Below are 24,933 nucleotides of genomic sequence, written 5' to 3' on the forward strand. Positions count from 1 at the left end.
TAAACAAGATGAAATGAAAGAGGAGTAACGAGGCTATTTTTAAAAAGTAAGGAGTAGAAAGTACAGATAATTGTGTGAAAATGTAAGGAGTAGAAGTAAAAAGTAGGCAGAAAAATAATTACTCCAGTAAAGTATAGATACCCAAAATTTCTACTTAAGTAAGGTAACGAAGTATTTGTACTTCGTTACTTGACACCTCTGGTTTTTAGATATATTAGTTAGGCCTGTGTATTGCCAAGAATCTGACGATACGTATCACGATACAGGGGTTACGGTACGATATATTGCAATATTGTATGACATTTTTTAAATAATTTTTTTTAGAAAGATTCATTTAAAAGAATAAAGCCACGAATCTTGGATGTAAATAAATAAATATTTAAATATCGATACAGTGTTTTTGAGAATCGATACATTATCGCCAAACAAAATATCGCGATACTCAGGTGTATCAATATTTTCTTACACCCCTAATATTAATTCAAAATCTTACATATTGTGCCTTTTAATTGAAAAGAAAAAAATAATCATAATATCTAGCCAAGGTTCATACGTTTCTCCTTGCAATAAATACGAACGTCGCTTAGATCGGAAGAGTTTGAGTGCAAGTAAACATGCACACACAGGTGCCATCTTGTGCGCCTAGCTCACATAATGTTTTATTTTGATTGTGTCATTGAAATCCGTTTCAGATTTCACTGTTGCTAAACATCATATTCAGAAAGTGGTTTTGTTAGTTTTATAAATCATCAGATGTCTCCCTTCCTGTTTGATTGTGTGTCTCTTTTTGCAATATACTGAATCCGACCATCTGGCATTGATTGGATTTGAAAAACTCAATTGAAACTTTAAAATTAGTGTTCTTTGAAAATCTATTTAGTTCTTCATAATTTAGTGCACTTATTTTTTTCGTTTAACTGCTAGTTTTTGTCTTCATGCGTTTCAATTTACAATAAAAACCCTGGTGCTGACTAGCATGATAATGACGAAGTTGGTGGGGAGAAAAAAATGAGGGGACAGTAGGGGTGAAGGTTGAGAGAGAAGGTGAGAAGTTGCTTCCTCTCTGGGGCGAGATCTCTGCTCCATTCATCTCCATCTCCGCTCTCATTTGTCACCCCTGCCGATGCACAGCCCGTTCATCTCTCCTCCCCGCCCCTTGCTGTCTCTGGAACGACTCGTGCTTCTGATAAATATTTAAGGCCGTTTAAGACTGAAATGAAGGAGGGGTGGACTGTTCTGTCTCTCTCCTCTGTGTAATGTTGAGCCGTAGGGAGAGATGCAGTAGGGCAGAGCATGCAGACAGCATGGCACCACGCCGGGGTGCGTCTGTCGCCAGGCTCCGGCCAGCAGGAAAGATCCTTTAGTAACGAGGGTGGCATGGCAAACTTCTCACCCGGTACTGCCGCCAGCACAGCTGCATAAAGCCGCATGCCCCGCGGATCAGTCCAACAAACAAATATCTGTCTCTGTGGGTTGTACCAGTGACTCCAACAGCTCTAATACTACCACACTATGACATACTTCGCACGGAGGTTTAACAGGCATACACACTTGCATACCTACCTACCTACCTAATGTTTTGTTAGTATTATCTATGTACTATTATTTATATACTGTTGTTTGTTTTATTGGTTACACTTTACAATAAGGATTTGTTAGCATTAGTTAATGTATTAACTAACCATAAGAAATACATTTGTTACAGTATTTGTTAATCTTTAATTCTAGTTAATAAAAAAGCTGTTCATGATAGTTCACAGTGTTCAGGATGTGTTAGTAAATGCTAAAATAAACATTAACGAAGATTAATAAATGCAGTAGAAGTGCGTTCATTATTAGTTCATGTAAACTAATGTAGTTAAGTAATGAAACCTTATTGTAAAGTGTTACCGTTTTATTCATATTTTAAATTGCCATTTATTATATTTTAAATTTCGTTATTTATTTACTAATCTGCTTTTCATTTTTATAATTTGTCACGTATTTATTTCTAGTTTAGTAAAACTAAACTAGTTTTCATCTAGCTATCATGATACATATTAAGATTTCCATATTTGTTTTATCGGTACGCAAGTTTATATTCAGCAACATAAACACTTATACGGCCAGCTATTTTATTCATAATCATTATGCTTATGTAAAATATAAATGCTATTAAACTTGAAATTCTGTGTAATCCGCTTAAACGGCAAGGCTCAATGTGTCGGTATTCTAACTGTTGCAATGGCTAAGACATTGCGTTGTGAATATTTCTTGCAGTTCAGCCCTCAGCACCATAGTGAACCAAGTGTTCACATCAGGATTTCTTTCCAGAATGTGCACAGCAGTCAATGAACAGATGCTTTAACGGATGAAGACCCCAGTTTGCCAGGAAGCTTAGCCTCGCTGGTCATGTACACATCTGTTAGCTTTGTTTGGGTCTGTTGCATTAAGGGTGGAGCATATTGCACCTTTTATAGCTTTGATTGTTTTACTATTCTACAAACCACTGCAAATTGTTATAAATAAGTTTAGCTAACTAGACTGAAGTTGAGATTTATTATGGTCTATTAGATTTTGAGGTCAACTAATCTTATTTTACCTGGCCAATATCATCCACAAAGACCTTTAAGGAAAGGCTGGCAGAGATTCACTCACTCTCCCCTTTATCCTTCTGTGAGACACTTATTTTTGCTGTTTAAGAGAGAAGGTGTGCACCTAGGGTCGCAACCTGGTCCGTTTCAGATTTTGAAAATTGCTGAGATCGGCTTGATACTTCATAAATATTATGTTAGGGCATCGTGATAGACCCTACAAACATTCTATTTTCTTCGATGATACAGGCCTGATCTGTTTTTAGAGGGTTATTGATCCACAATAACAGAACAGGCGTTCTCTGTGTACTCGTGAAGTCTTACAATGGTACTTTTCGAACTTTATAGCTTTATTTTGTTTTGAATGTGTATTGAGATCCCTTTTGTTTTGCTTTCCTATGGGTGAACATGCAATAACATTCATGGTGTGTTTTTATTTTGGTGTGTTTACAGGCAGCCTGGGAGAAGCAAGTAGCTGAGGAAGGCACTCCCATCACTAAATATTACAGCCAGTGGAAGAAACTTCGCGAAAAGGAGATTCAGCTGGAGATCTCTGGGAAAGAAAGGGTAAAAATGCCAAATCCACAGCAACTATTACCATTAGACAACAATAATCCATACCGCACCTTTCAGAGGAAGCTGGATTTAGACAGATCTAAGCTGTATGCTCATCTTTCATCAGTTTGAGCCACAGTACCATGTTTAAACTTTAGTTTGATCTTCAGAAAGAATTAAATGAATGTGATTATATATATCGTAACGGCTGTTTATCCCAGTGCTATTTTAATACTAGTCTTATATGAAACGCACAGTTGTGATCATCTTGTGACCATCACTGTGTGCTGGTTCTGTGAAAGTACCTACTGTGTGTGTGTGTGTGTGTGTCTGTGTGTCTGTGTGTGTGGGGAGCTGGAGTGTGTCCATAGGGAGATAATGGAGATGACACCAGGCGGAGTGTTGGCGTCTAGGAAGCGGCAGATTGGCGGAGGAGGCGGCAGGGCTAGTGCTACAGGAAGAGTATTATAACGCTCAGGGCTGCGTCCCAGGCTTTGATCCACCGAGTCCCCACGCTCAGATCTGATTACCACTGCCTCCCTCCTGCCTCTACTGCCTCTGCCGCTTCCTCCATCAATACACACACATACTAGATCCCATTATGTTTTAGGGGAGAAGATAACTTTATTACTTTTTTGTAGCTCTTGGTTTCTAAAATTCTAAACTTATTTTTATTTTACCCACTACTGTTTTATTTTCTTAAATTATATTATTCTTAATAATTTGTAGAAAGATGTCTATAGGTAAAGAAGTTGGATATTCTCAGCAGTGACTCATTTTGTGACATCTGCTGTTAAGGAGATGGAAGGAAACTTGCAGAATAGGTCATTGTACAACTAGAGAGAAAAGACTGTTCCAATTGTAGATGTCTCAACCAGATTAAAAAATAAAAAACAAGCATGCCATCAGCATTATATTCTCATTAACGTCATATCTACAGGTTTTGTTCATGGTTTTGATAAATGAACACTTTTTTTTTTTTTGAATCCGCTTTTTTTGTCGTTTTTTTACATTTAGATGGAGGATTTGAATCTCCCTGAAATCAAGCGCAAGAAGGCTGAAGAGAAAAAAACTGACAAAAAGGAGTTCAAGGGTCTCTTTGAATCAGAAAGTGATGATGATGACGACAACGACCTGTTCAAATCCAAAGGTAGGGTTCCATGTTAATATATTAATTTGTTTCCACATTGCAACTAATATACAACTAATACAACTAATAATATACCATACTGGCATGTGCAATGGGAAGGATTTTAGTTTTCCTGTAATGCCTTTCTTTGTCACTGGGAGGCTGTAGTCCATTGTACTGTCAGAAGATTCTCTTCTCACAGATGAGAAATACAAAAATATAAGCCCAACAGATCTATTGAACCTCATTTTAACTCTTCACAACCCATTATACTTCTCTTGCAACTGTGTGAAACAGGATTTTTAGCAAGAAAAAAATCTAGGATGGGTCTTGAACTGATTGTGAAACGTATATGACAGGATTAGAGGGGAAGGGCTGAAAAATAAGAGGGCTTGATGTCAGCTGAAGGGGAAAGTTGTTTTAGAGGGGGAGCAAGCATTTTAATTAAAAGATTATAAAGATAAATATTATTTCTATATTCTTTTAATATTTGCAGATAACTCTTGCACAAAGAGATAATATTTACCTTTAATAATACTTAGTATTTTGAAATGTTTTTAGCAGGAAACTATTACATGCATATTAAAAAAACAAAAATGTACATTACATTATATACAATAAAATGACAGTTAAAACAAATATGTTGAAAAATGCACACAAAAGGATTTTTTTCCATTTTCGTTGTATGAGAACAGTATCTCTGTCTTTGCGCTTGCTCTCTGTCTCTCTCTCTCTCTCTCTTTCTCTCTCTCTCTCTTTCTCTCTCTCTCTCTCTCTCTCTCTCTCTCTCTCTCTCTCTCTCTCTCTCTCTCTCTCTCTCTCTCTCTCTCTCTCTCTCTCTCTCTCTCTCTCTCTCTCTCTCTGTGAATGGATCTCAGTGGAGGGCAGGTCAGCTGTCAGACGTGCACTTGCCTCTCCTCTTTAACTCTATATCTGGAGTTGTGTGCTGGGTCATGTGTCGGACACATGCCACACTCTCCCACTCCTCCCGCCCATGAGCCGACAGCCGCAGAAAAAGTCCCATGGAGGTGGGAGGAAAGAGGAAGGGTTTTTTTTTTTCACATCTGGTGCTCATTGTGTGGAGTCCCTACAAATCTCTCTCTCTCTCATTCTGTCTGTCTCTCGCTCTCTCTTACTCTGTTCTCTCTTACAGGAAGCTTTTTTTGCATACTTGGATCCCAGTGGGGGTTTGTAATTCAAAACATTCGCTTGGAAAGATGTCAGTGGCCGCTTCTTCACCACACAGCTTAACCGGCCCCATACCTCTAGCGCTTAGACCCAGAGTCACATGACCTCTAATATATTAATTTGTGGCCTCGGTTGCATATTGTCAAACAAAAAGTGCTTTTTTTGTTGTTGATTTGTTGTTCTGTTCTTCTTTTTTACCAAACCAACAAATATATTTCACTTTACCACACTTTTGATTTAGACATTTTCACTTCTGCAGTTTGTTTTATGGCAGTCACATGGCAAAGTTTCAGTGTAAGTGCCTGTGGAAGTAGAAGAGGGCTGGAATAGACAAGAGTGGAGGTAGAAGGAAGAGACTAAATACTATATACTATATATAATATATATAGTAATTTATAATATAATTTTACTTTTGTAGGCCATACCAATTTTTTACATGTCTGTCCCCCGGATGCTAGGCTGATATAACTTCTGACTATATGTTGAAGACATGACTGGTTTTCCTGGATCTTGAAGCAGGTTACCTTAGTGCTCAACCAGTGGCTGATGGATAGTATTTGTTTATGCTACGGGAGTGTTGAATGCTTGAATCTGATTGTGTGACGAACGTTCTAAGGTGTGCAATTATTTTCAGGGAAACGCACAGCAAAAGTAGTTCAAGACAGCCTACAACAGCAAAATAACCAAAACCCACAGTGACACTGACCAAGCAAAGAAGTATAGTAAATAATATGGAAATAATTTGTCGTTTTGATCCTGTTTTTTGCAAAAAATTGCATTTAATTTTGTCCAAAAAGCACTGAATGCTCTCTCTGTTCTCCAAAATGCTCTCTCTGTTCTCCCACTCAAACACACACACTCACACAGAAACGTGTTGTCAGTACTGCTTTGACGATTTTATCCGTAAAACAGTTAAGAAACTTAAAAACTACATGACATTTCTCACTAGCAAGGTAATAAAGGCATTGTTCTTACTGTTTCGTATTAGTAGATGCTGCTGCCGAACACTGTTGAATGAGACGCTCAAAGACCAGTAATTTACACTCTCTAATAACTCACTGCATTAATAACTGCATTGGTCTGTTATCAATGGCTTCAAGCATCCGTTACTAATTCTAAAATTGTTTTGGAATTATCAAAGGAGGCTTGGGTTTAGATGCACAAGAAATTAGTTCTGCACACAAAAGCGTTTTATAGACATAACCCAGGCAAAATGTTTTGAACTACATCACCTGAATAATGCCACTGAAATATTGAAAAATAGTGCACAACCAAGGTTATTCCTTGCATGTAATATTGGATGGATAGGAGTGTACACAATTTACTTTAAAACATAAATCATCATCACATTTTCATCAGTCTAAAAAATATTTTCCACAAGTATATTAAGCAGTACAGCCGTTTTCAACATAAGAAATGTTTCACCAAATCAGCATGTTAGAATGACTTGAAGGATCATGTGACACTGAAGACTGGAGTAATGATGCCGATTTAGATTTACCATCACAAGAATATATTACATTTTAAAATATATATTACAACAGATAATTTATTTTGAATTGTAATAATATTTATTTATATTAATAATCATTCATCGACCACAGTTGAAAAGAGAGAACCCATTTACGAACGATTCATAAGAATTTTTTTTTCTTCTGTAAATGCACATTTGTTATGGTGTTTCTCTTCTTTTTTCCTAGAATAATTGAATTGTTTTAACACTTTTTTACACTAAAAGTTAAATTTAAATGAGGCCGATTTTACATTAACTCTTCAGTTCAGGTAACATATCTGTTTGTTTGTTTTTTGTCTATGAAATCTTGATGTGCTTCTACATTCTGGGTTTGTCTACTTATGCCATGTTAATGTTCTTGAGTCGTGTTTGTCGTTTTGATGTCGCTGCAGTGTGCCAGGCCGTTTAATGCTGTCAGCTTTACTTGGCTTGAGGTTCCTCCATCTTAATGTGTGTTTGCTCATTTTGTAAACACCCTGATCTTCAGTGTTCCAGTGTCAAGGCTGTTTTCATTGCTGAGAGCAACATGTAGATTGTGTCTTTGATTTGTTTCCCCTCCTACATTTTCACTGTATTGATCAGCCCACAGGTAGTCATTAAAGTCTTTACCTCGTGCTCCTGGTGGACTTTCTGTACCCTCTGTGAACTCTACGGTCAGCCATCCAGTGGTTATATTAAGATGCATGAGCCCGATCTCAGCAGCAAGGTGTGTGCCTGGTGTTAAGCTCGGCTCCCCCCTCTGGCTGGCTCCAGTGTGTTCTGGGTAATTAGGGTGGAGGGTGCCTGGCTGGGGTGGTGTCTGTGCTGCCATTCACCTCCCAGGCAGCATCTAATCAAATCCCACTTCAAAGCTCAGGGATTTCATCCCCGTCCTCTTCAGAGAGCTCGAGACACTCCCACACACACCTCTGGATTAGCAAGGCTAAATTGCCGTCAGAAGCTAGCCTCTATTTTTGTCATGTAAATGGTAACTTGAATGGGTAGGTCAGTGGTGTAGTCTTGTCTCTAGATGAATGCTTACACTAAAAGGATATAAACTCTTTCAGTTGAGTTTAAAGGGAATCCACAAGTTCTTGAAAATGTGAAATGTAGTTATAATGGGTAGTATTCACTTTCAGAGCAAAAAGTGACAGGGATTTGTGACGTGAAAAAAAGATTTAAAAGACATACTAAGTCATTATACTCGGATTAGTTATAAACATGTATTTAATATTCAATTAATTAATCAAATAAAACAAATGTATACAATGTTTATATACATTGTTCAGCTATTTTGGTGTTAATGAAATAAACAACAGGTGCACTTGATGGGCAACAATGAGACAACCCCCAAAACAGGAATGGTTTTACAGGTGGAGGCCACTGATAATGTTTTTCCCTACTCATCTTTTCTGACTGTTTTTCACTAGTTTTGCATTTGGCTAGGGTCAGTGTCACTACTGGTAACATGAAGCGATACCTGGACTCTACAGAGGTTGCACAGGCAGTCCAACTCCTCCAGGATGGCACATCAACATGTGCCATTTCCAGAAGGTTTGCTGTGTCTCCCAGCACAGTCTCAAGAGCATGGAGGAGATTCCAGCAGACTGACCTAATTTAGGAGAGCTGGACAGGACCGTAGAAGGTCCTTAGCCCATCAGCAGGACTGGTATCTGCTCCTTTGTGCAAGGAGGAACAGGATAAGCACTGCCAGAGCCCTACACAATGACCTCCAGCAGGCCACTGGTGTAAATGTCTCTGACCAAACAATCAGAAACAGACTTCATGAGGGTGGCCTGAGGGCCCAACATCCTCTAGTGGGCCCTGTGCTCACTGCCCGGCACCGTAGAGCTTGTTTGGCCTTTGCCATTGAACACCAGAATTGGCAGGTTCGCCACTGGTGGCCTGTGCTTTTCACAAATGAGAGCAAGTTCATCCAAGCACACGTGAAAGGGTCTGGAGAAACCGCAGAGAATGTTGTGCTGCATGTAACATCGTTCAGCATGACTGGTTTGGTAGTGGGTCAGTGATGGTCTGGGAAGGCATATCCATGGAGGGACGCACAGACCTCTACAGGCTAGACAATGGCACACTGACAGCCATTAGGTATCGGGATGAAATCCTTGGACCCATTGTCAGACCCTACACTGGTGCAGTGGGTCCTGGGTTCCTCCTGGTGCACAACAATGCCCGGCCTCATGTGGCAAGAGAATGTAAGCAGTTCCTGGAGGATGAAGGAATTGGATACCATTGAATGGCCACCACGCTCACCTGACCTAAATCCAAAAGAACACCTCTGGGACATTGTGTTCCTGTCCATCCAACGGCACTAAGGTTGCACCTCAGACTGTCCAGGAGCTCAGTGATGCCCCTGGTCCAGATCTGAGAGGAAATACCCCAGGACACCATCCGTTGTCTCAGGAGTGTGCCCTGACGTTGTCAGGCATGCATACAAGCATGTGGGGCCATACAAAATTTTGAGTTGCTGCAATGACATTTCAGCAAAATGGAAAAGCCTAATGCAAAATAGTTTTCACTTTGATTTTCAGGGTGTCTTTGAAATTGGTCTAAACAAGCTATGGATATTAAATGGCATTTCTAAGATGAATATAAATTTTATATTTCTGTCTTGGTCAATAATCTTGGCCCTTAGAATTCTTTTTATATCTTTTTTTTTTTTTTTTGGTTGAATATTTTCAGTCTACAACGTTTCTGTGCGTCACTACACATTTTTATAAAAGTTATGAAGATAAACCTATTTCTTTGATGTGACAATCAGAAACAGTCTGTTTTTACATTAAATGTTGGAATGCAAATTTAATCAGTCTTTAATGTATCACTAAATCCATTTGTATTAGAAATTATACTGAATGAATAAATGTAAATTATTATTGTTCTGAAGACATTTTCTTATTTTCTTAACAGATGAACAGGATGACTCTGATGAGGTGGATGAAGGCTTAGAGGACCTCTCAGACCTGAGTGATGAAGATGATTTGGAGGAGGATGATTCTGGTGAATATGTTTCTGTGATACGTTGGCTCTGTTTACGGCTAGATCTTCAATATGTTCACTTCAGGATCCCCCTCCCTTGCTCACTGTATTTTTCAACCATCCTAACTGTATGTAACGGCATAACATTTATCTGTTCTCCATTCTCTAGATGGTGACCTGAAAAAGCCCTCGTCTTCTAAAGGCAAAGCTCCAAAGAAGATGTTGAGCACAGAGCTGAAGGAGGTTGCTGAGGGAGATGAAGATATGGTTGAGGACCTAGAGCTATCTGATCAGGACTAGTTACACTGTTACATCAGAGGGACATTTCTTCACATCCAAACATGATTGATAATGTTATTAAATGAATAGCTCGCCAATACATGAATCATTTAGGGGTGAATTGTTCCTTAAAGTACCATGTACAGGCTCTGATGTTGTGATTTACATTTCTTTTTTGCATTGTATTTTATAAAGTGCGAAACAAAACAAATGGACTCTTCTTTTTCATCTAACACTTCATAATGTTATCAAATTTAAGATTATCGGAACTTTGTTTTAAAACTACATAAAGGTGTCTTTTTCACTTCAGTGTTTAGAGTTGTTGCATTGTTGTGCCGAGAGCACTGCTTGTTTAGAGGTGGGGAATGGGTAAACCAGAGGCGGAGGTGGAGGTGGAGGCACGGGGTCAGCCCTGAGCACCAGGCTGCCAAACGCTCGTATCATCCACTGCCAGGCTGTGCTGCCCAGGTGGGGAGAGAGGAAGAGAAGAAAACAGAGAGCAGCCTGTTCTCTCGCCAAAACATCTCTCCCCTCAGTGCTTTCACATCACTTTCTGAAATCGCTTGGCTTTTTCTAAATGTTTTAAAGCCGTGTTTAAGCTTCCAGAACTCCACTGCTCTAGTAGTGTTGTAGGAAATTGTTAAAAAAAATTAACTACAAGAATATTATTTAACTTAAAATAAATAAGTTATTTAACTGATTTGGTATATCATTATTTTGACATACCAAATTAATAAAAACATCATCAAAGTAGTCCATATGTGACATCAGTTAGTTAGAATCTCTTGAATCATCGAAAATACAATTTGGTCCAAAAATAAAAACTACGACTTCATTCAGCATTGAAACACTAGTACTTGTTTTTTATATATTTATAGATAGTTTATATGTTGGTTGTGTTTTAAAATTTTTAATATTGAGTCCAGTCCATTCTACCCCGTTACTGTTTTCATGATAGAGATACAGTGTTTATACACATTTCTACCAATACATTTCCATGGCTTTTCGACAAATATTCATGACCTAAGCTTCCATGAAACGTCTGTGTATACATGTCCAATCCATGTTCAAATGTCAAATCACAGCATATCTTTAACTAATTAATTAATGACAAGCTATGTGGTTTAATACAAAAGATGGTTAGAAAAAAAATTCTGTCTGACCCTAGCAATGAATTAATCAACGGGAGGCAACAATGTTAATAAGTGTCCAGTAACTTTACAAGGTGGCAGTGCCAAAGACAAACTTTTGAAATACAAAATTGGCTCCTATTTACCATTCTCATTGGAAAACCATCAAATCATCGTCCCTGGTTGAATTTTTATTTCTGCAATTTACACCTATTAGACTACAAACTAAAAATGCCAGACGTTTCCCCATGCAAGGGTCAGAAATGACGTTTTCCACTTAGGCTCCTTGCAATTGATTTCCAGGAGCATTTATAATCGCAATTGTAATTGATTAGGCTACCCGTGTTGTCATTTGTCAAATACTTAAATTTAACCAATTACTTAAATCATTCAGAAAACTATATTGACTGTTATCAATAAAGTTATTAGCAAAAGCCATCTTTACACTGCAAAGGTGGAACAGAAGCTGCATCTGAAATAGAATAAATGTTTATTTACGCAGACTGTTTAATGTTACGCAAATGATAAAATTAATTCTTTAGAGTCATTGTCGGGTAATGCTCTTGATATTGCAATAATGATTAATAGCGTTGTCGATTAATATATATATAAAATGTTTTTGTGTTTGGGGAAACTACACGTCATATATTCTGACTAAACAGATAAAGGAATCTTACAACCATTTACGACATATTTTAATGCTTTTGTAAGGCCGCCCAAATCGTCCCAATGGAGGCTAACGATCGGCGGGTGAAGGTCGCTGCGCGTTCGGTCTTTTCAGCAGAGAAAAGGGGAAAATTATCATTTAATCATAATTTAGAATTTAGGTTTAGAATGCCAATTGGTTATTTGGTCATTTATATTTAATAGTTTAAGTACACATTTAATTATTCCGTTTTACCGTTTGTTGAAATTATGCCCGTTCGTAACCTGAATAATTCCAGAGCAAGTCAGAATCAATCAAAGTGTAACAATTTATTAACAGTCAGGTAAATGTATAATGCCAATTACATAATCAATTCAAAGGTAGCATAATCCATATAACATCAAATACTCTGAAGTAAAGAATGAAATGTATACCTGACTTCTGAAAATTGCATAAGGGAAAGATGTAGATTAGCTGATACTGAGGTGACTTGCGTGAGGGACAGTTCAGATCTTAATTTCCTTTATTTTCTTAGTCCTTGTTCCTCCTTTAGACATTTCGGCATCTACTAGTTTTTTCAGCCTTACAATTTTTATGCATTAGAAATGTATGCATTACAAATAGCATCTAACAACACTCATGCACAAACTATTCATTGAGAACTAGCGAAAGTGTTTGTTTTCCAGTAGATGTCCGCATTCTTCCACTAAACATTAATGTTTTCACCATGAATTAAACTAAGAAATTTTGATATTTAATGTGAATTTTATCCAATATCCCTATCTTTCCTGCATCAGAGGACTTCGGTCTTTCTGACATTGTCCTGAATTCGGCCGTCCATCATAAATAATCAGGCAACTTTCAGTGGCGCGAGCAACCAAGCAACCTAAAAAACGAAAGCAATCCTGTCTACACAGGATACAGCGAGAGGCCCAACAATAAACTGATTACAGTGTTTTTTGGACACACTTTAAGCACTATCGGGACGGGAATATTAATACAGTGGACCTGGGAAGAGTCGGGGGAGTTTTGTTGTTGTTGTTGCTTTATTCAGTAATATTTTTAATAGTATCAGTAATAAAATGGTAAAAAAAAAAAATTCACTCATTCACCCTAACATTTGCCTATTCTGCCTATGCCGCAGGCCGGCCCTGCATTAGTGTGTTGAAAATGATGTTATGATGTTACTCTGCTATGACAGTCAAGCGTTTCTGCAAACGATATGACAATTGACAGGTTCCTAGGTTAAAATGGACATTGGTATGCAGGGTTTGTCTGTCTCAAACATTTGATGATAAAAGTTGTCACTATGACTTGTGTGCTATTTTCCAAGTCTTCTATGGTTTATTTGGATATTAAGCCCAAATTCAAAGTAATTACATGGAAAATTGTCCGGCAAAATTTGTGTGTGTGCTTCATTAAGGAGTCATAGGATTGGAGCGACTTGAGGATCAGTAAACAATAACATTATTCCTTTAACTTTTATTCTCACAGCTGGGTGTGACAGCTATTATGGCTAAAGCATCCTTCCTGATGCATAATGGAAGTTTGTGCACATGCATTTTTGTTCTTTTCTTTCCATCGCTCCTAGCGTAAACGTTAAATTCCAGCCATGATGACTAAACTTCAGCTGGGCTTCATTACAGTAAATTCAGTTTTCACTGGAGAAGTTTGCATGAGTCTGGGTAACAGGTTTACTCGTCTATCACTCTGAGCACAGTCTATCACATGCAGCACCTGGTGCTGACAGTCACGCTTGCAGTAAAAAGATTTTTTTAAGAGGCGGATGGCGGACGTCCCTGAGAGTCATTTGTTCTTTGGGTTAGGCAGGGACCACAGGGGCCCTGGCCTGTGACTGAACCTGACGCTCTGACAGCTGTTGTTGACCTGAACCTTACACACGCACCCACACACACACACACACACACATACTCCCTCCCTCCCCTAACCAGGGGATTTACCATCCACTGGGGCCGCCACTCCCTGCCGTACTGTGGGGGAGTTGGAAATAAACATTACTCTGAGGAAAAAAAAGAGAAACAAGCACCTTTAAGTTTTCAATAGGATTTATTTCACCCAGCGGAGAATAGAAAAATAGGATGAAGACAAAACATTGATGGGAAATCTAGAGACAATTTTTAATTCATTGCTTACATATTAAAAAAAAAAAAAAAAAAAAAAAACAATTTCAAAGATTTGCATAAAGAGCTTTGTGCCATCCATTTCCCTGCAACAAAGAGAAAAGTATTGTTCTTTGGGATCAATTTAAGGACAATTTAATATCTCATTGCTCTAACTACAGCAAACAAATTTCTATAAATATTTTTTTCCTCATTTATATGCTGAAGTGGCATTTAAGATTGGGGCTCATGATTATTACAACTGGAATACACAGCAAACAAAAAAATGAACAAAAGTAACACTGAGTCAGCCAGTCACATTTTGTTCAGTAATAAAGACGTTTTTTTTAAACTCGTGCACCTACATTTAACAAAACGTACCACTTATGTCATCTTCAGTATATTCTCATCTTGAGCATGTTTCTGTACAGTTCAGGATAACATGTCTTTCCCACAGCAGTAAGTGTGACCTCACAATGGCATTAATCCATCTATGGACTGGCATAGGGAGGGACGCACATCCTTCCCTAATGCTCTTTTTTCGCAGGGTCGTGAAACTAAAACGGGCCCACATGTTTGTCGGGTGAGCGGTTGGGCCATTGCTTTGGCTGATGGCTTTTGGTCACAGGAAGTCTTAAGTGCTTTATACATCTCTCTTTAAGAGGTTCTCTTCCTTCAGTATGGCCCTGTATATGTACCTTGTTTCGTCACCAGAGAGATCAACACTAGATCTCGTTTGAAAATTCCACATCCTTCCATCTTTGGTTTTGGACTGTGGAATGCATAGTTGCACTGATCAAGTCTGCAATGAGTTCCATCCTGTTCTTATATTTACTCCTCTTTGGAGGATTTAGTTTTTCGAAGCTAAACCAACTCCAGACAATTTGAAACGGCTGGAAGTTGGAGGAGGAGGTGGCGTGAAAGCAAGAAAAGTAAGTGTCTTTTTCGAAGTTCGCTCCCCGAGAATGTTGGTTAAGAGTTCATCGCAGCGAATGATGCTTTCCTACAACGTCCGACACGAAAGAATGTTGCATGTATACCTTGTGCGTTCGCTGGATGCGTCTCTCTTCCTTCTGGCATGCTGTTTAGGAGCAGCTGTCTGCTCACATTCATCTCTCGCACACTCTAACCCTTCCTGTCTCGTCCCCAAGTCCCTATTTGCACATCTTTGGATTTTGGCTTCCTCACAGCCACTGCGAAGGGTGGAGCTGTTTCAGCCCTCGTCATTTCATCAGTGTCTCTCTTCTTTCTGCACATTTCTCCACACTTTTCCTAAAAAGATTAAGTGCCTCTGCATAAAGGTCCTCAAGTTTGCTTTTTATTTTTGGGAGGGGGGTAGAGGGGGTAAGAGGAAGGAAAGAATAGTTCAAAGAGGGCCCCCTTCATGCCCTCTTTCCGTCTTTACCTCCTCCCTGAAGCACTGCCTCTGCCATATGGAGAAGCAGTCAAGAGTTTTAATGGCCAATTCTACGAGGGAGGTTTAGTGGAGTCGTAGGCTCCCGCTGAGGAGGGGTTTCCGTTCTCCTGTTTGGGGGAGGCGCGGCAGGCGGGAGGGGGCACACTGAATGGGGAGGAAGTGCTGCCGGTAGAAGGAGGACGGGTCTCGGCGGGCAGGGGGTCTCTGTCTGTGGGGCGCAGAACAGATGGCGGCAGCGGGAGGGCCAGCGGGAAGCTGGTCATGTAGAATATTCTGCCAATACGTCGCGCCACCTGAGGAAAGCAGCCACATGCCAGCGTTATTTCTCACACCAACAAGAAATGCATAAGGATGTACAGTACCAGTGATACAAGACGATTGCTTTCATGTCTGCTCAGAATAATGAACGAAGAAATGTGATTACACATGACAAAACAAGACAAAAAAAGTGGGCCTATCTACAGGTGTGTGGGGCCCTGGGCAAGATCTTACCAAATTAATAAAATTAGCAATAACATGCATCTTCTTGTCAGAAGGTCTAATATTTTCATTTATAATGGACCATCTTTGTAGGACCCCTTAGGCACTGCATGGAAACCAATTATTTTGGGAAAACTAAATTTGGAGACCTCATGCCAGGAGTATGCACTCCTGCTCCTGAAGCAAAACTTTCCTGCAAAGTTTAGATCCATCCCCTCCCAACACACCTCAAGTTTTGAGTGAACCTGAAGACCTTCTTGAAGAATTCACTTCTTCAGGTGTGTTTTAATAGGATCTGAGCTAAACTCAGGAAGTTCAGGAGGCCCTCTAGAAGTAGGATAGCACACCATTGCTCTATGGCAGGGGTGGGCAACTTTGGCCCATGAGAGTCCATTGTCCTGCAGAGTTTAGCTCCAACCCTTATCAAACTCACCAGTAACTTTCTAGTGAGCCAGAAGACCTTGATAAGCTTATCTAGGTGTGTTTGGGTGAGCTTATTAGGGTTGTAGCTAAATTCTGACAGTGGGGACAGAGTTGCAGACCCTTTCGTTATTGTATATCTGTTCTTTATTGTATTATTGTCCTGGAGAGCTATCTTCCTGCAGAGTTAAGCTACAACCCAATTTAATTGTTGATAACTTTCACAAACATTTTCATGGCCCCCAGAGCAGAGCCTCTGCTTTTAAACATTTTTTTAATTTTATTTTTTATGCTTAGCTTAATGCACTATTTTTATCAGCCCTCAATTGTGGGTAAGTTTAATTTTAAAAAAAATCAACATTTTGAGCAAAAAGCTGAGAAAAAAGTTTTTTTTGTCAAAGACTATGTCCGGATTTGATAAATGGAGTAGATTGAGTCCATCAACATCCCCAAAGCTTGCACAGTCCTCAACCAATTCCTGGGTCAACATTTCACTCTGTAACCTTAAGACAGTTCCGATTTACATGCAATTTAATGTTGATTATCGCATTACTTTACATGCCTCATTCATTCATAATCAACTGCTTGCATATGTTATCACTTGTTTCTGCTTCTTTGTCTGTGGTTTGATCATGAGATTCTGTACTCTCCTACTGTATAACAATGAAAACACGGAAAGCCGGACATTTTCTGTCAGTGGCATGGAAAGAGTTAAACACCTGAATCAGCTAATCAAGGTCTCAGGATTACTTAATAATTACAGGCAAGTGTGTTGGATTAAGGTCTGCATAGAACTCTGCAGGATGTTGGCACTCCAGGAGCAGGATTTGACACCCCTGGTACAGCAGGTCTTTTCTTTACCTGAGAGCGGATCTTAAGGGCAGGCCCCAGTTTCAATCCCATGTTGTTGAGCAAGTGGTCCTCAGTTAGCAGTGGAAGAGTCTCGCCATCAATGGCCTGCTCTCTGAAGACCTGTAATAGATGACCTTGCTTCAGATGACGTTGATGAACACTGACCAGTTCACTCAACATGCACACAATTCACACGACTCTCATTCCATGGGCAAGCTCATGCACATTTGGCATCTGCAGTGAAATGTGGTGCGCTGCGGTCAACGGTGGGGTTTTGGGGATGTGTTGAGCATGCGACAGACTGACATCCAGTGTGGTGAGATGTGTGAGACACAACATAGCTGTGAGTGAGAAAGATAAGAGCAGCGCAGAGCGGCCTTCTAACTTTTTAAAAACACTCAAGAAACAACTAAATCAATCTATTCTGGTCTAATGTTCTTGTCAACAAATTGCAGCACGTGATCTTCATTCTGTGCTGTACTGTATGTCTCCAGTAGCCCCTGTTAAAAGCAGGGGGAGGAGAGGAAGTGTCCAACGCTCTGCTCCTGCTCTTGTCCTCACCTGTGTGTACTCCCCACAGCCTGCTAGGCCGCTGATGAAGCTGCACACCTCCTCCACACTCCACTTGCTGATGTCCTCGACTGCTCCCGCCTCTTCTCCGTCCACGAAAAGACCTCCCATGGCGCCTGTGGGCCCGCCGGGCCAAGAGGAAGCAGAAATCATTAGAGACAGAAGGCCCCCTGTCCCCTTACACACGCTTGTGCCTACACACCGCTCTGTTATTGACCCTGCCTATTACAGAGTTTAGTAAAGGTCAGTGGCAGGGCCCCTTGCTGGGGGAGGTCTCTCAGCTGGAGCAGGTAATGCATTTCAGATGGCTGAGGTTGCTCTGCACTCATTCAAGTAAGTTGAGCACAAACACTTAAACTACTCACCCTTCCCTAGACATTAATGTGGAGCTCAACTTTGTATGCTTCGTTGATGTGGATATCTCTTGAAAGAATATTTGACCACACATTTTACCCATAATTCTGTCATTTGCTCACCCTCATGTTATTCAAAATCCAGATACTCAGCACATTGTCCGCACTATACTATCCATGCAACAAAAGTGGCTTATGATTGTGGCTGTCAAGCTCCAAAATTGACCAGTGAAAGTTTATAGCTTTGTTCAAAGAAAAACTTCAAATTTACGTTCCTGACTTTTCATTGTTTAATTTTATTTATTTTTGGAGCTTAACAGCTGTGATTGTCATAATCTTACATTTATAGGGACAAGAGAAACCTGCATTTTATGGTAAATAGTTTTCGCAGTAAGCAATAACAGAATTTTATTGTTAATATAAGTTTGTGTGCATACCGCTCTCTCTCTCTCATCATTTCATTAGTATGTTGGTACACTGAACACTTGTGAATTTTTGTATTTGAGCAAAAATCTTTTTGTATGTTGCATGTTCGGTATTTGCTAGAATGCCTGAGGTGGGTTAGCTCAGCCTCTCTCTGAATTGGTCACTTCCTCATTAGGAGACTCATTTTCCATTAAAACTTGCTCTGGGCTTGCTTCCACTCTGGGCTCAATTTCTCAGTTTCTCTCTCTAACTCTCTTGCTCACTCTTTCTGTCTCTTTGAGGACAAGGAATACTACGTGCACTCCAGATTTGACAGATTTTTAAAGTTGAGGAGCAGGCATATGATGTCATTAACACTAGTGCTCTGTATGAGTGCACATAGTGCATTGGACATGTTGCTGAACTGGAATTGGAGAAATTTCGAAATGTATGTCTAAAATACAGTATTTCTCATTGAATGTGTTAATATTGTGTTAACTGAATTCTAAAGAGCTGGGAAACTCACCAGTGTGAAAGTAAGGGCTGGTGTATGGAAAGGTAAAGGGCAGCGTATGTCCAGGCAAAGTGGGTAAGGGTGGGATTCCTGGGGGCAAGTATTTGGCCTCACTCTTGCTCAGTCCTGATGTGAAGAGGTGGTGGGTCGGTGACTCTTGGCCAATGGAGCTACAAGGTGCACTGAGCCTTCCTGACCCCTCCCCCAGCTCTTTCACCGTTTCGCTAGACTTAGTCACATCCTTGCCTTGGCACACCTCCGAACTAAGACTATGTCCGTCCGCTTTCGAAAGCCTCTCATGCCTTTCTTCCCCAACCTCTGTATCAATCTCAGAGTCTTTCATGTCTTCATCCTGTCCCTCTGTTTCTCCATCCCGTGCACAACCCTCACTGAGCATCTCTTTAGTCTCAGATGAACCTCCTTGTTGGTCCCCTCGGAGTGGTCCTCCTTTCCTCAAGCTCTTCCTGTTGCTGAGGTCTTTAGAGGAAGTGCCTGCTGCTGCCCCCTGGTGGTTGAGGGATAGTAACGGGGTGTTGTTGTGCCGCAAAACCAGCATGGCATTGCGGCGATTGAGCTCCTCTCTGAGTGGGTGGCCCTCTGGGATTTCTTGCAGGCTGCGCAAGGCAGGGTGTTCTGCAGGGAGCCCGGAATGCAGGCCCAGTGGGTCCACCAGCAGTCGCTGCCTGTGGAGGTTCTCTAACTCCTTCTGTCTCAACAACTCAGCCGACATTTCCAACCTGGAGGAACAAGCCACAATCAGAGAGGCACATCGCAACTTGGAAATTAACATTTCCTAACAAAAGGTTGTAACTATTACATAATATACAATTCATAAAGAGTTTGTGTGAATAACCAATTCATGCTATAGTATAAACAGTTGCTCATACATCAAGTAGTAGTCGAATGAGACACATTTCTCTGTGCAGCTCTATAATATTACCTAGCAAGGTTCTGTTTACGAAGAATCTCTTGTTGACGAGCAAACATCTCTGCCTGAGCAGGCTGCAGGAAACCATAACCTACAAAAGCAAGAAAACATTGATTTATTTTATTGTACAGCTATAGTTAAGGTATACATATTTTTAAACATACATACATCAAGTGTTCACAGATTATACTCATTCAACACTCTGATATGTACAGTGCCCCCCCCCCCCCCCCCCCCCCCCCCAAAAAAAAAATGATGATAGAGCTTTCCCATATTTTTGCAATTAATTTGATTCAACTGGTCGCAAGGTGATTTTTTGTGGATGTGTAAAGTCAGTTCTCCTCAAGTTCACACAGGTGTCCTAGCAGAGTAACAGATGTAGTTCATCACATTAACTATGGATGCAAAACTTATGTTTAAGCATCAAAAAAGTATCTAAATAATTTTGCCTCAATTTTGATCAATATCTTTTATTATTGTATCTTCAAACCTATCCTTTTGTTTGAAAAGTGTATGTATTTTTATATATATATATATATATATATATATATATATATATATATATATATATATATATATATATATATATATATATATATATATATATATATATATATATATATATATAATATTAGGTGGAGTGTGGAGTTAATGTGAGTGTGTGTTATATCTGGCAGAGGTAATGCTCACCTGGGGCTTGGCAGAGGGCAGAAGGCATGCCCAGGAACGGGGGACGCAGGTGAGGCCCCAGAGCAATGTGAGGAGCATTCTGTGGGGACAGCAATGGAGGAGGGTGCGATAGGTCTCTGTGCACACACACACAAAAAAACACCATCATTAACAAACTGCTTTTTTGTTCATCTGCTGTATACAAGTCTTCCACAAGTCTTTCTGCTTGAAGTCAACATGAAACATTTATAACCTATTTTATTTCAGATTACAGGATACATTTTTTATAAACAGGATATTAAGCCTTTTAAAATAACATACATGCATGAATCATGCAGTAAGACTAAGACCATATACACTCACTATATAGGATATATAGGAACACCATACTAATACTGTGTTTGACCCCATTTCGCCTTTAGAACTACCTTAATTCTACGTGGCATTGATTCAACAAGGTGCTGAAAGCATTCTTTAGAAATGTTGGCCCATATTGATCATCTTGCAGTAGATGGATATTTGTGGGATGCACAAAGTACAGTGAACTCAGTTATGTTGAAGAAACCAATTTGAAATGATTTGAGCTTTGTGACATGGTGCATTATCCTGTTGGAAGTAGCCATCAGACGATGGGTTCATGGTGGTCATAAAGTGATGGACATGGTCAGAAACAATGCTCAAGTAGGCTTTGGCATTTAAACACTGCCCATTGGCACTAAGGGGCCTAAATTGTGCCAAGAAAACATCCCCCACACCATTACAGCACCACCACCAGCCTGCACAGTGGTAACAAGGCTCTACCATCTGAATGTCTCAACAGAAATCGAGACTCATCAGACCAGGCAACGTTTTTCCAGTCTTCAACTGTCCAATTTTGGTGAGCTTGTGTAAATTGTAGCCTCTTTTTCATATTTGTAGTGGAGATGAGTGGTACCCGGTGGGGTCTTCTGCTGTTGAAGCCCATCCGCCTCAAGGTTGTGCATGCTGTGGCTTCACAAATGCTTTGCTGCATACCTTGGTTGTAATGACTGGTTATTTCAGTCAAAGTTGCTCTTCTATCAGCTTGAATCAGTCGGCCCATTCTCCTCTGACCTCTAGCATCAATAAGGCATTTTTACCCATAGGACTGCCGGCGGATACTGGATATTTTTCCCTTTTCACACCATTCTTTGTAAACCCTAGAAATGGTTGTGTGTGAAAATCCCAGTAACTGAGCAGATTGTGAAATACTCAGACCGGCCCGTCTGGCACCAACAACATGCCACGATCAAAATTGCTTAAATCTCTTTTCTTTCCCATTCTGACATTCAGTTTGGAGTTCAGGAGATTGTCTTGACCAGGACCACACCCCTAAATGCATTGAAGTAACTGCCATGTGATTGGTTGATTAGATAATTGCATTAATGAGAAATTGAACAGGTGTTCCTAATAATCCTTTAGTTGAGTGTATGAAGTAAATAGAGTGTTTTGGGGTCTGTAAATATGTCATGTTGACTTCAAGAAATTGTTACTTACACGATACATGATTTGTTATTGTGTGGTGTTATGGTATTAAAACAAGTAGATTTACAGCACGTCCTAATTTTGCAGAGTTAAGACACGTTCCTGGGTCAACATATTTTGTTGATCCTGGAACAACATTCCTGTTGTTATCCCTATTAAGTTATCCCTAAAATTTGAGGAAAATGCTGGTGAATAACGCTGATGTAGAAGTGCCTAACCCTGATTGTAAGCATAAACTTATTTATAAATTTTAAACTTGTCCCTCAAATCTGATTGGTTGATTGGAATGTTGTTCCAGGGTCAACAAGGGTGTCTGCAGGTTTTTAACAGTCTGTTATGACTGTGTGGAAAATGGTAATGATACAGGTTTTCAACAATCTGTTATGGCTGTGTTATGGTAAGCTATCAATATAGATTTCCAACAGTCTAATACGACTGTGGGGCGTTATGATAATGATTAAGGATTTTTAAGGAGTCTGGAACAGTTGTACAGTGGTATGGTAATGAACAGGTAGTCAACAATCTGTTACTGCTGTGTGGCGGTATACTAACAATACAGGTTTCCAAAGTCGAATACAATATAGCTGCGTGGTGTTATGGTAATGCTGCGTTCTCTTCCATCAGTTATTTTTATCGCTCCCTCGGTGCACGCGAGCGACCGTAGCCCCTCATCAGTCCTGTCACGCTGCGGACAGCGGCACTGTTTGTATCCTTGCCCCCCCACCCCACCGCCACAACCTCCATCATCTCCTCGCTCACGCTCCCTCCCTCTTGCTCTGCCGCGCTCTGCGGCCCTGCCACTCTGGTAATGAGGCCTGAATGCACAATAAGAGCATGTCATACTCCGACAGCTGGGGCGGCCCCCCAGCCTTGCCCGGGCTACAGGCTGAAGCACCCACTAATTAACACAGTTCTTCCTCTTCCACCTCAACACACACGCACACATCCCCCTCCTCTTCCTGTCTTTCTCCGCCGTATTCAGCCAATAAAAAGGTGGCGTGTCGCGTAGCCTCAATTATATTTTTCTTCTTTTGTACAGGCGGAGAACACAGGCTGTTCATATACAATACAGCGGCCGCCTTTATAAAGCCCCGGCGGGGAAGAAGGAAAATGAGAGGCGGGGTAAGGAGAGAAAAGGAGGGAGAGGAAAAATATGAAGAAGTGTACTAGTGGCGAGGTGTTGAAATCCAGGCAAATCCTGCAGTGTCTTTTTAAGGCTTTTTACCACTCCTCTGCCAATGCAAGCCCCTCCATTTACTGCAACTCTTTACTGAGCCCCCCAACACACGCTCAAACATGCATAAATATAAATGAAACCCAACACACCTAAAGCAAGCAAAAGAACTGCGCGGTTGCTTTGTACTTGTGACTGAGCAACGCTTGCTCCAGGGGGAGAGAGAGACTGAGCATCGCACCACAACACAAACACATAAACATCCAAAGAAGAGACGGAAAACAAAAAAAAACCCATCTGAAATAAGGAGAGGAGAAGTCATATCTTGCTGTGCTCTACTTAAGTTTTATGTAATTTCTTAGCTAAATAGCCCTTGCATGTCTTACTTGAGCAAAAACAAAGAAGAAATCTAAAAAACACAGGTACAAACGTGTGTGGATTGAGGAAGGTGCGGAGAGACACAAAGGGGGGAAATCATCGATCGATTGGGTGGCTGTTGAAATGTTAATGTTAATCGTATAACCGCTTTCCGCCGGTGCCTCGCACTTCTATGGCAGCTCCAATTAATCTGGAAGAAGGCAGCGCGTGACCTTGGGGCCGGGAGTCGGGCCGGCAGCCCAGCCATGCTTATGTAATTACACTGTGAAGTGTGTAATCACCTGGCCTAATCCCTCAGGCCTCACAATTAGCCCGGGCGGCGCTGGCCAGGCCTGCCAAACTCTGCGCCGCCCTGTGCGGCCCACAGATGAATAACGGTCAATTAAAGCTGCATGACTGGGGCCGCGAGGCGTCCGCTCGATAGTAATTAGCTGTAATCATGGGGAGACGTGCCCGGCAGACGTGCTTCTCCTTTTATAGGAAGCAATTTTGGAATGAGGCAAGCATTAACCATTTCACTCTGGGTCTTTGGCTGACAGAATAGGAAAATGGGGTTGAAAAAGAACAAGAAAAAAGCAGGGTGATATGTCGGAGGGCAGGGAGTATGACTCTGTTTAACGTGTATTCTTTCAAAATACTCAAAATGTAAATCTTTTAAAGCTGCAGTGTGTAATTTGTGCTACACTTGGTGAAACTGGAAAAATAATGAATATGTCCAAACAGGTTTTCCAGTTGGCTTATTAGTATGCTCTGTGCTTTAAAAAGATATGAACATTTTGTCACACAAGAAAATATTTTTAAAAATTTGTTTTTTTTTATCCATACAATAATAGTCAGTGGGATCTAATGCTATTTTGGACCCTACTGACTTTCCTTGTATGGACAAAATATCTTTTGTTTTTTACAGATGACTAATTTTTTTTGTAAAATATCCCTTTAAATAGAGTAAAAGTATTTCAACATTCCAAAAAAAACTGGCAGATTTAAAAATTGGTTACATTTATTTCCAGCACACTGACTGTAGTTCCGTTTACCGGGTTAATTACCTCTACATGTTTTAAGGACTGCCTCCGTTCCTCCAACCTGCTCTGTCTCTCCTTTTCTCTATCTGTCGATCTCTCTAGCTCTCTTGCAACCTAGCTAGCGGTAGGGCAAGTAGACGCC

General features: G+C 40.3%; 2 protein-coding genes across 6 annotated transcripts in view; one reads left to right on the forward strand and one right to left on the reverse strand.

Moving 5' to 3' along the window:
- Nucleotides 1-10,514, forward strand: part of noc2l (NOC2-like nucleolar associated transcriptional repressor) — a 41,005-nt gene extending 30,491 nt beyond the window's left edge. The window contains exons 16-19 of one of the 2 annotated variants that reach the window (XM_067446253.1): nucleotides 3,027-3,140; nucleotides 4,146-4,278; nucleotides 9,863-9,952; nucleotides 10,101-10,514. In XM_067446253.1, coding sequence (XP_067302354.1) covers nucleotides 3,027-3,140; nucleotides 4,146-4,278; nucleotides 9,863-9,952; nucleotides 10,101-10,231 — 468 coding nt within the window. In that variant the 3' untranslated portion in view covers nucleotides 10,232-10,514. Of the gene's footprint in view, nucleotides 1-3,026; nucleotides 3,141-4,145; nucleotides 4,279-9,862; nucleotides 9,953-10,098 lie in introns of both variants that reach the window. The other variant, XM_067446254.1, reaches the window with a different exon arrangement.
- A 3,678-nt stretch (nucleotides 10,515-14,192) lies between these two features.
- samd11 (sterile alpha motif domain containing 11) overlaps nucleotides 14,193-24,933 on the reverse strand; it is a 111,611-nt gene continuing 100,870 nt past the window's right edge. For 3 of the 4 annotated variants that reach the window (XM_067446257.1, XM_067446255.1, XM_067446258.1), the window contains 6 exons: nucleotides 20,736-20,851; nucleotides 20,058-20,136; nucleotides 19,130-19,854; nucleotides 17,837-17,961; nucleotides 17,285-17,395; nucleotides 14,193-15,816 (listed from right to left, as the gene is read on the reverse strand). In XM_067446257.1, coding sequence (XP_067302358.1) covers nucleotides 15,574-15,816; nucleotides 17,285-17,395; nucleotides 17,837-17,961; nucleotides 19,130-19,854; nucleotides 20,058-20,136; nucleotides 20,736-20,851 — 1,399 coding nt within the window. In that variant the 3' untranslated portion in view covers nucleotides 14,193-15,573. The remainder of the gene's footprint in view (nucleotides 15,817-17,284; nucleotides 17,396-17,836; nucleotides 17,962-19,129; nucleotides 19,855-20,057; nucleotides 20,137-20,735; nucleotides 20,852-24,933) is intronic. The other variant, XM_067446256.1, reaches the window with a different exon arrangement.

The sequence above is a fragment of the Pseudorasbora parva genome, chromosome 6 (assembly GCF_024679245.1).
Source record: "Pseudorasbora parva isolate DD20220531a chromosome 6, ASM2467924v1, whole genome shotgun sequence".
NCBI classification, from domain to species: domain Eukaryota; kingdom Metazoa; phylum Chordata; class Actinopteri; order Cypriniformes; family Gobionidae; genus Pseudorasbora; species Pseudorasbora parva.